The sequence below is a fragment of the Cuculus canorus genome, chromosome 3 (assembly GCF_017976375.1).
Source record: "Cuculus canorus isolate bCucCan1 chromosome 3, bCucCan1.pri, whole genome shotgun sequence".
Taxonomy (NCBI): Eukaryota; Metazoa; Chordata; class Aves; order Cuculiformes; family Cuculidae; genus Cuculus; species Cuculus canorus.
The window spans coordinates 35,525,640-35,539,732 of NC_071403.1; the positions used below are offsets into that span (position 1 = coordinate 35,525,640).

The window sequence follows — 14,093 nt, forward strand, 5'->3', positions numbered from 1 at the left end:
GCACACTTATATACATCTACATATATAGTTTTCCATGAGGAATGACTAACTAAAACTTAAAACGTTTTGAGTTGAAAGTGGGCAGAGTTATTCATTACGGTGCCTTCTGACTGCTTGCCCAGGGTGAGAATGCACTGCATGAATTTCGCATCATCCTATCCTGTAACAGTAGTGAATCCCCAGTGAGGGAAAGTAAGCTGAAGCAAATGAGGCCCTGTGGACTCCCAAGGAAACAAAGGCAATAAGACATCCGTGTCACTCCAGGATTCAACTAAAGTGGGATATTTAACACCCCAGGCCTCTTTGAAAAGCCTAGTCAAACTAGAATGTTATCCCACATTATAAGCTGGGGAAGAGGAAAGCAAGTGTGTAAGTGTGTTTATTTCATGTATTTCATCATACTGACCAATGATTTTTTCAAGAAACAGGTAGTTTCCACAGATAAAAATAGCAATGAGATAATGTTATCTTCTTCAAAGTTGGTAAATTTACAATGTTGGCTTCTTTTAATAAAGTTGCAGATTTTAATGTCGAGAAGCAGAGCTTTGGCCACGTAAGTCAGCTTCGTGCTTATATAGGATCAAGTAACTTACACTAAAACCTCTGCAGCAAGTCCACCCTGTCTAGCGAATGCATAGCTCTGTTGAAAGATGGCTAGTCTTGCTTCTCAAGGTCCCTGAAAATATAGCACATCCCCTGCTAAACTGATTCACAGGGTGGCTGCCTTCATTTTAAAACATGGTGCATCGTTTCAAGTCTGAATTTGTTTCCAAACAATTCTTGCCTTTTTTTCCTCCCTCTAGTTCAAACAGCTGTTTGCTATCAAGTATCATGTCCTCATATGGGTACCACCAGGCTGTGATGAAGTGCTGTCTTAACGCATTCCTGGGTAATAGATTGAGCTGCATGCATTACTCACATGATGCACACATCACAAGTGATTTCAGTAATGATTTCTCTAGAGCAGAATACAAAAGGCCAATATCACTTGCTTTTTCCTTTTTTTCAGTGACACTTCTTGCAATCTAGCCCAGAGATTAGATTCTTTCCCTGACTCTACTGAGGGTTCATACCTACACAGCTCAGTACCTGATGCGCTAACACTATTTTCTTGATACATGAGGAAGGGTTGTTCCTGTTCACATTACCACAGAGAGAAATCGTGTGCCAGTGCAAGTCACAGGAATCAATTGAAGTTTGAAGTGGTGAACAGAAAGTGTTTCGGGGGGGGTGGAGGTAGGGTTGTTGGTTTATTGTCTACCTCAGAATCACAAAATCACCAGGTTGGAAAGGACCCACTGGATCATCGAGTCCAACCATTCCTAACACTCCCTAAACCATGTCCCTAAGCACTTCATCCACTCGTTCCTTAAACACCTCCAGGGAAGGCAACCTCATATCAATTGGTTGGTAATTACCTTGACTTGATGAATCCAGTCAGATGCACCAGACTGGACATTTCATAAATTGCATAAATGTTATGGCTCAGAGCCAGCCAGACAACCCTAGAGCAAATCTCTGCAGAGTCTCCAGGTAAGGACATATGAGTGGGTCTGAGCTATTATTAAAAAATAAAACAAAAACACCAAACAAAGGTCGTATTTTAAAAATCACTAGAGAAGATGTAAGCTTAACTTCTCCAACCAATAGCAGAAGACTGATGACTCAGAGACAGGTTTAAAGTTTTTTTTGCTAGAGTTTTAGCGAGTTTCCAGGTGTCTGAGAACCGGGTTTCTTCAGGACTAGGGCCACATCTTTTGTTTTCATAATAAAGGTACATTTTGGTAACATTGATTTCATTCTCATTTGTTCTGTTTCTCAAGGTGTAGATTTCTCTGGCAATTAATCATATTTCTGCAATTCTTTGAGTGATACTTATAGCATATCATTACTTTCATTATTAACTATTTGATATAGTGCAATAAATAGGGTCATGAAAGAGCAGCAAGAGTTGATATGACTTCAAATATTTGACATGAAATAACTGAGGATGTTTCATCAAAAGACTTTCATATTAAGTATTTAATACTATTAGAAGAGATAAATTTGTTTGTTAGCTGTTAAAATCTCATGCAGAAAATGAAAATATGTCCTCTCAGTCACTGCCTGAGACCGCTAAGTTGTTTTTCATCTGTAATACAACCCCAGCCAAATTTGTTTTGGCCTATCAGCTTCTCAGGTTTTTACCATGCTGTGTAGCCCAATAATGTCTGCTGCTGAGGAACAGGACTCTCTCTGATATACTGTTGACTCCTCATTGTACAACTTGTCATGCACTGTTTGCAGTCTAAATATTATTCTTTTCTGTCAGGTACACAGCAGCCCCACAAATGTGACTTTGTCCACAGAAACAAAGAGCGGTAAGGACTCTGCTTGCTCTTGTACCTTTGGATTCTGGGGTTGTGATGTTGGCTTCGGCAGGAGGTCCAGCACCAAATTTGTTAACTGCCACAATACGGAATCTATGATAAACCAAAGAGACAGGTTGCTTCTAAAAGATCGCCTGAGAAATATTTTAACAAATAGGATAGCTCCTACAGAAGTGCTTGTCTTTCAGAAAACACACATTTAAATAGAATACTCTGGAAAATTTGTAATAAAAATAAAACCAACCAGAACACAAGTTTTCCAGAGGTGGGACAACCTTTGGAAATGAAATTAAAATTCAAAATAGGGTTTCAGACCCAGAAGAGCAATTCAATTTAATTTTGAAAGAAGATCTGTATTTATCAGCGCAAGCAAAATGCAGGTATTTGTGTTTAATAAAAATGAACGAATTTACCGGATGATTAGAAGACTAGGGAGGACCACTTTATCATTTCCTGAATATACTGAAAACGTGCCACACAAGCTTTAAAAAAAAATAAAAACAGCAGCTAAAGAGAATGCAGCCTGTTGGCCTTATGTAAAATTGGTTTTCCTTCCTCCCCATCCAACTTCCACATAAGCAGCCAACTCATCTGGAATAACTCTGTTATCTCAAGGAAGGTACCCTGCTTTTAGGCAAGAGCATTAGTAAAAAGCACAATTGTGCAGAAATAGTGTTTAGGCATACCCTGTACTATCTGGGCAAGAAGTCCAACAATTGGCCCTGTTGGTTGTCTTTTCTTTTCATACCTGTAAGTACTGTTTGGAAAGGTGGAGTAGAACTGAAAGCTATGTCCTGTCGAGGCTCTCAACAGTTCATGATTCTCACTGGTCAGAAGCAAATTATATCCAACAATCAATCCATTCGGAAAAAGTGGTGGCAACCAACTAACTTCAACAGTGTTTGGACTCGAACACTGAATATCTTTAATGACAGGAGCTGTTGCAGGAGCTGCAAGAGACAGAAATAACTGGGATGGCATTTAAGACAATATTTTTTTTTCTTTTTAAGGTACATGTTTACGTTTCATTGTTGTTATTAGTTTATACTAATAAATATGATAAGGGACAGCATAAAATTCCAGCAAATGTTCACTTCTTTTAGTATCTAGGAAAATGTGTGTGTGTTCAGTCAAAAAGTTAACATGTATAATTATGCCCAAACGAATCCAGCATGCCCTCACAATTTTGACCATGTACTTCTCTGTGCACGTTTTTAAAACTAAAAGCAGGAAACAGCCCTAAATCTTCTAGAGCCTATAGTGTTTGAGTTTGATCTTTGAGTCATTATCTCTAGAGGTATTTAAAAGACGTGTGGATGTGCTGCTTAGGGACACAGTTTACTGGTGGACTTGGCAATGTTAGGTTTCCATTTGGACTTGATGATCCTAAAGGTCTTTTCCAACCTAAATGATTCTATGATTCTGCAACCACCCTACAAACAACACACACCGCTCTGAAGACTAAGCATCAATGTTTTCTGTGAATGAAAGAACAAGGAAACCTAGATGTTTTTGAGATCTAGGTTCTGGAAGACGCAATTAATAAGTGCGATTCATTACCTCCAAAAGCACGTGTCCAGTAACTGGGACTTGATGGAGAATGGAGCTGCAGTTGAGACGTAATGATCCAAACTACTCGAAACATGTACTCCGTGAAGGCTTGAAGGTCTTTGACTGTATATGAATTTTCAGATACTACCTAGGCCAATGCACAAACACAATCATTGTTTTTCCTTCCTCCATCTGCAATCACTGTGTAGGGTGTTATCAGGGCAAAAGAGGTCTCACACCACATACATATTTCAGGATAATAAAGCGCAGCACTCTAAATTTAGATAAGAGGAAATTCTGGGAGACTTTCTCACTACAGACTTTGATTTTCCATCCTTTCAGAACTTCTACTCTTCTCTTTTCTTCAGAACATGCTACCAAATCTCAACAATGAGTGGATGGATGAAAGGATGGATGAAATATAAGAGAAAATTTGAAGAATAAGATTTAAAAAAAAGAAAATAATAACATATTATGGGCAATGTATTTTAAACTGTTGATACATATACTAGAGGTTTAAGAACCAAAGGTTCCTAGTCATCATAAAATACATATGGTCTTAAGCCATTGTTCATTATTTCACCAATGATTAATTCAGAAGAATTTCCTGCTTAGTAAATTATCCTTACCTTTGATTTGCGGCACCAATTTGCCATGTTCTGTAAATTGGTCTAATAGAGGTGATGGCAAGATAACAAGTGTACAGTTGACGTCAAAGAACATAATAAGAGAATAATCGTGCTGAGTCAAAAAAAAGGTCTGTCTAGCCAAGTACTGTGTCTTTGACAAGAACCAAAAAAATGTTTCTAGGAAAAAGTATGAAAAAAACCCTACAGTGATACTCCTTTCAAATACCCTCAGTCCTGGCATTTTATGGGCATGTCTCAACATGAAACAATGGCAATGTTTGCATTTAGTAGAACCAATTATTTCTTCCATTAATTTGTCCAGTCACTTTCTGAACCTCATTTAGGAATTTTAGTAATTTTAATATTTAGTAGCTTAAATTTAGCAATTTAAAATCCACATGTGCCAGGAAGCAGCTGAACATTTTAACTATACATTCTGTAAGAAAATACCTTCATTTGCTAGCTTTGAACCTGCTACCTTCTAGTTTCCAACAAGGTCCCTAGCTCCTATGTTGGAGGAAACAGAGAATAATTGTCCACTTTCCCAGCTTCTCCACACTACTTATGATTTTGTAAACCTCTTCTGTGCACCTAACATATTATCCAATGTTTTTATAAAATAAAGTGAAGAGCAGAGATGACAAACAGTCAGTCCCCTGAAAGTACACTAAGAATCCCAAATATTTTATTAATCTTAGCCAACTGCTAGAGAAAGATAAAGGAATCACATAATTCAGCAGTAAATTACAGCCACTTCTCTTTCAAATTCTAGTCATTACATTCTTTCCTCATCTAGTTTTTCATATGATTGCAATCTATTAATAAATTACACTTTTTTTTCCTCCAATGAGACAGAACTTGATAATAAATAAAATCAAGAATATATGTCCTTGCAAAATGAAAGAAAGTGTCCTTTACCTCTGTGTACCTCCAGTCTCCAGGAAGCTGACTGAACTTCCATTGGATAATATATTTCACCCCAGAGATGTTAGCTGGGTTCCATCCTAATGTGACACTGTGGCTTCCAATGCTAGATGCAAATGGTGCTCTAGGCTTGTTCAGATAGTCTAAGGGGAAAATATAACAGTAAGAAAAAATCTTCCATGGCAATCTCTGAGTCTTAAGGCTAATAGCCTATTACCCACACATCTGAAATCTTTGAAGTCGATAAAAACACAGAAAAGAATATATTGAAAATGTTGCTGAATTAATCATATGACATTTTAAACACAGTTTCATAAGTAAACCTGAACTGGGTCAAGCTCAATGTGAGCAAATGTGACTACAACTCTGTCTTTGGGTAAATGCATTTTTATTTATAGGTACTTAGGAAAGTTTTGCTGAATAGAAACCAAAAGAAGGTATGGGAGACTTCTGAAAAGATTTTCAAGGAGCCTATTTCAATAGCACTGTGTTGACCCTATTGTTCCTACGTAAATTGCAGGGGCTTTTGACAATGATTTCAAGGTAGTAGACTGGTCTTCAAAAAGTATCGTCTTAAATAGTTGAGGGTGGATTTTAAAAGTCTCATGTCCAGGAAAGGGAGGCAAAGGGGCTTGACTATGGGACAGAGTTAACTTCATGGTGTTTGTTAAAAGAAAAAAGAGGAGTGGGTAATTTTCTGATTAATAAAAATACTCAGGAAATTCCAATATTTTTAAAGAAATCCGGATAATAGAACGGGACAATAATCTTAAACTTGAATTCATCAGACTGTAGATCAGACACAGGATTCTATTCACACTTACTCTGTGCTTCAGCTCCATATGCATCCTCTGCACGGCTACAGCCAAACTTACAGGAAACTGTCTGTGTAAGGTACAGAACTCACTGGTTAGTTTTGTGTAATGCAAACTGCCTCCCAGAACTATGGAGATATGTTTGTATGTTCAAATCCAGTAGACACTTTGAATACATACAAATCCTGTGGAAATCATTAATTCTAAAAAGTAGCAGTACCACAAACTCACTAAAAAGTGCTTCCTGAGAGCTGTTCCACTAGTTCACCGGGCACTGAATTAGGGTTTTCCCCCTTACACACTGTCCCTTTGTGGAAAGCACAAATATGGGGCAACATTAAAGCAGGAAATAGACTTCAGTGGCTACCATGAAATCAGGGAATAATGTTATTTAACTTGTTGATATACGACACAAGTTGAGTTTCACCTTTCCGCCTTCATGTCTTTTGGTGATAGGATAAGGGGGAACGGCCTCAAGCTGTACCAAGGGAGATTCAGACTGGTTCTCAGGAAAATATTTTTCACAGGAAGTTTCATCAGGCACTGGCAGAGGCTGCCCAGGGAGGTGGTGGAGTCACCACCACTGGAGGTATTTAAAAGACAGGTAGATGAGGTGCTCAGGGACATGGTTTAGCGACAGATAAGAATGGTTGGACTCTATGATCCAAGAGGTCTTTTCCAACCTGGTGATTCTACGATTCTATGATTTTGTGTGAATGAGACACACTCTTACAAATGTACTTCAAGTCAGTTTTCAAAATAGTTTAAATTAATAACTTGTCAGAGTAGCCATGCCTGACTTGCAGTTCCTTGTTAGTAATTGTTCCTTCTGCTAGACTTGTGTCTACAAGATAGAAACACAACAAATACCCCAGGGCAGTGAGTTCTCTGCACTCACATTCTAAGAACAGAAAATTCCCAAGAGTTATCAGTTTAGGCAGGGAATATATATGTAGCATCACCCTGCTCTATGGGTGAAGAACTTAAGAAAAGGTAGTAATATTTTCTAGGTGGATCTCAGTATCTTAAAAGTTACATGTCAGACGGCATCTCCTGGAAAGTCAAAACTCTTAAGAAGTGATGGTTTGAGTTTTTCTAGACAGGTATTTTGTTTGGGCTTGTTTTATTCTGCAGGTTCATTCAGCCTATAAAATCTTAAAGTTTGCTGCATACAGCAGCCACATTTCAAGTGATAATTAACCTCTATATAATCCAGAAGCAATTCATTATGCTAAGTAAGCAAATTTTTCTAATTGCTCTTCCTATGATTCTAGGATATACACTTCTGGCACCCTATGGAAACTGATAAGGCATGTTATTTCAGACAACACAGTTGCAGCTGAGACAGATTTTAAGACTTTCTTAGCAGTATATTCTTAAATGCATTATCTCGTATCTAGGCATTCAGTGCCAGGTGCAAGTACTTAAAATGTTTTTTCCAAAGTCGTCTTATTCAGAGAAATAAAATACTCCCAAGTGCATTATCATGACTGTTAGCAGGCAAAGACCCAGGTATTAGCAGACATCAGTTATCAACTGTACACTCAAGCTTTCATTTACAACTAAGATTTGTTTAGTTTGTAAGGGATAGTATCCCCAGATTACATGCGTGTTCATAGTGCCTTCTACTTCATATAACACAGACGTTTTTGACCATTGTCGTGTTTTTCTTTCTTCTTCTTCAGTTCTTTGCCCAAATAAAAAAATCTAATTTTAGCTTGAGGTAAAAGCATTACCAAAGCTTCTAGCCTTATAATTTCTGAAGGAAATTTGTCGTCTGCTCATCCTGAAAACAAGAAATCCTAATATATTCTCCACTGATCAGAATTGCCACTGTATGAGCCAGGTTCTGCTACCTTTTCTTGCAAATATTCCTATCAAACTCGGTGCCACTCCCCTGTTCCTAGGTGAGGGGTATTATCCAACAAGGGTAATGCTACAAGATTTCAACCCCCAGGTGTAGTCACAGGGAGGGGGTGAGCCAACACCAAAGGAAAACTCCCACTCTCACTCCCCGCTCCTATCCCCTGCAGATTGCAATGGCCTATGCGGTTACCTGGTGATCGCCTGACTGTGTAGGGTGTCAAGTCAGGCAGCTGATACAATAGCATAATAATCTTGCAAAAGCCCTTGCAGAATTAGTGAATTTATCTTGAATATTATGTGGCCAGACAAGTACAAAAGACCAAAACATCTTAAACAAACAAACAAAAAAACCCCACCAAACCCACAAACCCCAACAGTTACAGGAAAACACACTAATTCTGTGTTTCCACAAAAGTTACTTACTTATTTTGCTGTTCCTCCAAAAGCACCATTAGCATATCTGTAAACCTTTGTTATGGTCACAACTTCACAGATTAAAAAGCATGTAAAAAATCAGTCCTTTTAATCAAATTTCCATCTGGCTAATGGGCTTGTGTCCTACTCAGGATTCCCTCTAACTCCTTGGTTGCCTGCTTGAAGTGTGCTGCCACCATCTGGGTATGGCCTTCATACTAAAGCCTCTACAATCCCAAATATAATCCTGCAATCATCTCATTCTATCCTATATTCATGCTAAAAGGACCCCAGAAAGGCACTATATATTTAGCAGCACTTCGTTGCCTCATACTTATCAATGCCAGTCCATATGCAGCACAGATGAGGCACTCACCATTTGAGTTCTCTTTCAAAAGAGCAACACATTGCCCCTTACTGAATTGCATTTTGCTTCATTCTGACTCTCTACCCAATCAAGACTGTGTTTTGTGTTTTAGCTTCCACTCCTTGCTTCCACTTCTCCTCAAGCTGGTGTCATACCAGCCTTAGTAAGTATTCACTCTGGTTTATCTTTGATGGCGTTAATGAAAAACTGCATAAAGCAAGATGTTCATGCACCTAGAACATAGTTTAAATAGGTCTATACTGCATTCCATACTGGTGTGATTAGTCTGTTTTCTTGAAAGCAACACTCTAGACAGCGGTTTTCAATGCAAACATGTTCTTAGCCACCACGATGGAAAGAAAAGCTACAGAAAAGTTACAGCTATGTAACTCATTCTTAAATTCTAGGAAGCACAGAACAATTACAGAATCAGGGCATCATAGAATCCTTTAGGTAGTTAGACCTGGATTGTTAACTTCATGTTCCTACACTATATTTCTTAGCACTATATGGGCATAGTATTCACTAAAATAGTGATATTTATTTATTTGATGGCATTTAACTTACCTCACATGCTCTGGTATATGTCTCGTTCTGCCGAGAAGCAAAATAATGGAATATGGGATTAGCATAAATATAATCAGAGTATTTCAAACACATTATGTCAGTTAATTAGAAGTTTCTTACAGTGGAGTTACATTACAAAACCTTATCAATGGCAAATAATGAGAAAAGAAAAACCCACACTTTGAAAACCAGAAGGTCAACATTAAAATGATGCCAGAGATGAATGAGCTTCAGGGGTTCAAGAGGTCCAGAAAAAAAGAGCGGTGTGAAAACTATCATGGCAGTTGTCCTAGACGAATTCTAGGACAACTTAATTCTTACCCATCTGGTTTAGTAAAAGCAAGTAATCAATCTAGTAAAGACCATCTGCATATAAGTCTGAGACAGGCCCCAGGAGAGCAAAATCCTGAAAAGGTCTAGTTCTTTCACACTGGCTGAAAATATGGGTAAGTGGTTGATATTAATGAACTGTAAAATGTCCCCACACTCTGACAAATGCAATGGAAACTTTTGATATTACAGGTAACTCCCATTGCAAGAACTATCATCTTCCCAAAAGAGAATTTATAAAGATACTAAGAGAAAATATAGAGATCTCATTTTTCCATAGAAATACTGCTCTAGTTGAGTTTTCCACATCTGCCATTGGATAAAGTACTTGATAAACTGGAGACAAGCGTTACAGAGCCAAGGCTAAGGCTATACTCACACATTTCAGAAGGCAATTGATTTGCACTGTTGCATTCCAAAACTGACATCCCTGCATGCACTGCAAAGACAGACAGTAGCTTTAAAAAGAACCTTGAAATCACATTTTTTTAGAGAAGGGATACTCCAGCGCTAAGGGCGAGGATAATAGTTCAGTTTCTAGCTGCAATAAAACATTCTGCATAACCAAGAAATTCAGTTCCTCCGTGCACCAATTTCTTGCAGATAAGATAGATATCTACAGCACTTTGTAACAAAAATACTAAATACATCAAAGATGATATATACTCAGATACTACAGTAATGGGGTTGTATTGCTTAGTGCCCCTCTCAATGTAAAATCAAATGTAGAACAAAACCAAAAATGAATCATTCACAGCACAGCCAAGCACAGTGGAAAGCCATTTAACACAAGCCCCCCACTCTCCAACAGTCATTGGCTTCAAAACCATAAGTTTTCAAAGGTGTAATAAATATTAGTGTGTTTGATTCTATATTGGACTTCACTTGTTTATTCTGCCCTATCCACTTCTTAATAGTCATGTATATTTTCTTTTCAAAAAGAAGCTGGAAAGGAACTGTATTGGAAACAGGACACCCTGACATCCGGCATTGCAAAGACTCATGAAAAAAATTAGTAAGACTTGATAACACTGAGCAAACACACAGTAACCTAAACAAGTGAGTCAACCTTGCTGTGTATTGTCAAGACAATGCAGCCTTCTGTGGTCTCGGCATCATAAATGACCCAGCCTTGTTAGCAGTTGAGAGGCTGCTTCCTACTAGTTTCTATGGAAAATATTGACAACTGAATTCTCCACTGCTCTTCAAAGAATGTGCGTAACTGCCAGCTTGAATTGCATTTGAAATATGAACTTGAAAATTTTCAGCTGAAGTCCTCGCATGAATGTTGATATAAAAAGTTCACATCGGAATAAAGAGCTCCCCAAGATAGACACAGCCATTTGAAGTCCTACAGAACACTAAATTTTCCATGATTTTTGTTTTAAGTTTTCTCATATCAGATCACTGAGAAAATAAAATAAACTCCTTTACTGTAGAAAGGCACCTGAATAAAACAGTATTAACAATTTGTGTTCTGGAGGGTACACTAGATTTCACTCATTTTCTCACAAATGAGTGATTAAGAACTTTGTAGATCACAAATGTGAATATAACTCACAGCAGATATCCACACCCTTTATACATTTTATTTAAATCAAAAAAGATGGTTGTGTCTTTAATAATTTGAGCCAGATATAAGTAGACTGCCTACTGACTTATGCCAGACAAGCCATTGTGCATATTTATATAAGTCTTTGACAATGTGATCATTGTACCCATTGTATTTAAATAGAAGTAACATAAAATGACAGTAATTAATAAAGTAAACCATTACTCACTGCTCCAGTGATGTCACTAACATTGCAAAGATTAGTAATTCCAAGTTCTCCTTCCTACAAGAGAAATACATACATTCTTATGAAGAGTCAAAATGTTTCCTTGGAATTCCTGATAAAAATATGTTAGAGTATCAGTTTCTTGTAAAACAAATTTTCTTCAACTAATGTTTCCTCATTAGAAGAAATTCATTGTTGACAGACCAGTAGCTTCTCACTCGAGACTAATTTCAGAGTACCATCAAACAAAGACATTGACAGAATCAGCTGGTGTTAATTAAATTATCTCAGGTAGGAATTTGGCTCTCACCTCCTGATTTTGGTTCACTGAGTCAATAACAAACACTTCAAAAATATGTTGGGCATAAATGAAAAAAACAAGTGGCTTTGACCTCCTGGGAGCAGAGAGACCTTTCTTCAAGCTAAATACCTTTTGTCTCGCCTCTTTTTGAAGAGGTAATACACAGCCATATGGTGACCGCCCTTCCTCTCCTGCCAAACACCCTCTTGAGCTAAGGTGCCTATTTTTTCACATCAAAGTGTGCAAAACCAGTCACCACCTGTGAAGTGCAAATGATTTGAGGATGTATCTAACAACCTTGGAGAAGCTGAACGTTAGCTCTTAAGTTTTGCTTTGCAAACAGGAAAGAATACCCTTAAAAAAACAACTCTCAGGAATAAATTTTCTGTACACTGGGCACACTGTGACAATAATGAGAATCAAAGGTGTCAAAAAGCAATTGTGAACACAATAAGTAGTCAAAAAATAAGATTTACAGCTGTGAGACTCCAAGATTATATTTTTCTCATCTGAATCCCTTACACAATAAGTTCACTGAACATAAATGTGATTTTCCTGTCTTTCAAAGCTGAGAGGAAGAGCAATTCATTTCTTATTCTGAATTAATTTAAGCTTAAATCAAAGGATCCCCATTAAAGTTATCACTGCATGATAGGCTTCCATCAGGGAAGGCAATTAACTCTTTCACCGGTGCAAGAGTTAGAAATTGTTTTAAAGGAACTGTCTGACAAATGTATGAAATAAAATGGAGCATGTCATTATCCTCTGCAGTAGGTTTCCACATTTAGTTAACCACAAGGCACAAAATATTCTTTCTATAGAGCAAACGTACATGTTCTTCTAAACAACATAAACATTTCAGGCAAACAGAAACAGGAAGGTAACTCTTGAAAGCCTCACGCAGAAATATTGTTTGGATTTGAGAGATATTGGTTATCTCTGTTGTGCATCAGTAGAAGGAAAAATAATAAATTCCACTTGACTAATCAAAGGAACAGTAAAAAAAGCATAAGATTAAGGAGCCGATCTCTTACTTTAATACTTAAAGTAATATCCACAACTTAAAGCATAGGTGACTTTTAAAAAAAAAAAAAAGAAGCTGAAGTTAGTTCAGTATAATCGTGCAAGCCACAGATTCCCAGCCGCTTTCTTGTGATTTAACAGTTTCCCTAGGTGTATATAAGAAAAGTCATAAACTGATAAGTAAAATTAGTAAACTGAAGGAACAAAGGTTTCTCTCCTTCACCCTCCTGGGTCTTTAACAATTACAGTAATTTCAGGAGCTGTTGGGACATAAGTCTATAAAGAAAGTACAAAAAAAACCACATGCAGTCTGGTTAATGCGATTTCTTCCTTGCCAGGTTCCACAAATTCAAATGTTAAACATTAGTTCTCAAGCTCTGCTTTTACTCAGATACATTCTTTAAAGTAATTTTGAAAAAGCTGATATAGAATAGAAAATTTTTACAGTGTTTACAATCATATATATTTCAAATTATTAAGTAGATTTTTTCAAAACTTACCAGGTTACTTGTACATAAGTTTTGACATTTTTCTGAAAAAGTACAGTACACTGCAGAAATCCAGAAACAGAAAAAAAACAGCAAGTGTCTTTAGTGGGAGATCCCACAGGGAACTGTTCCTCATCACTTAAATAGTTTCATCTGGCAGCCTGGCTCTTTCCTTGACTTGGCCATACAAAATCCTTTTGGTCTAGATGACAGAGGCACAACTGTGAAAGTTCTGCATTCCAGTTTATTAAATATTTTTTAAATCCTTGTCTACACCCCGTTTCTTCAACAACCTTTCAGTTTCCTGGAGCACTTGTCTTGAAGTTACGCAACATCTATTTCGTAGTTTCTTATTAAACCACTGAAACAAAAGAGCTGACCAATGAAAGTTAGCGTATCACCTTACATTAATATCATTAAAGTAAAGAGAAGACTAAGTGCAATGCTTTTTATCAGGTACTCTAAACAACACAGAAACAGGGAGTGATAGAATACTGACCTGATCTTCATTGCTACTATGATTCATCTATTTCTAAATAATTTTAAGTGAATGCAATTTAAACAAATCCTTTATGATGATGAATAAGCTTGTTAGAACACTATAGTTCATATTAATCAGTACAAAAATGTTAATTAATTCTCTTCTTTAATGCCACAGTTCATATTAATCA

At 37.2% G+C, this 14,093-nt stretch overlaps 1 protein-coding gene across 3 annotated transcripts in view; it reads right to left on the reverse strand.

The window, feature by feature from the left end:
* Positions 1-13,713, reverse strand: part of ROS1 (ROS proto-oncogene 1, receptor tyrosine kinase) — a 90,044-nt gene extending 76,331 nt beyond the window's left edge. For 2 of the 3 annotated variants that reach the window (XR_008449347.1, XM_054063736.1), the window contains exons 1-9: positions 13,435-13,712; positions 11,614-11,667; positions 10,212-10,271; positions 9,503-9,529; positions 6,298-6,358; positions 5,468-5,616; positions 3,930-4,068; positions 3,118-3,319; positions 2,386-2,462 (exon numbers count right to left, since the gene is read on the reverse strand). Coding sequence is in view for 2 of the 3 variants with exons in the window: in XM_054063736.1 (XP_053919711.1) it covers positions 2,386-2,462; positions 3,118-3,319; positions 3,930-4,068; positions 5,468-5,616; positions 6,298-6,358; positions 9,503-9,529; positions 10,212-10,268 (712 nt within the window). In the remaining variant the exon portion in view is untranslated. Of the gene's footprint in view, positions 1-2,385; positions 2,463-3,117; positions 3,320-3,929; positions 4,069-5,467; positions 5,617-6,297; positions 6,359-9,502; positions 9,530-10,211; positions 10,272-11,613; positions 11,668-13,434 lie in introns of all 3 variants that reach the window. The other variant, XM_054063737.1, reaches the window with a different exon arrangement.
* Positions 13,714-14,093: the final 380 nt, after the last annotated feature.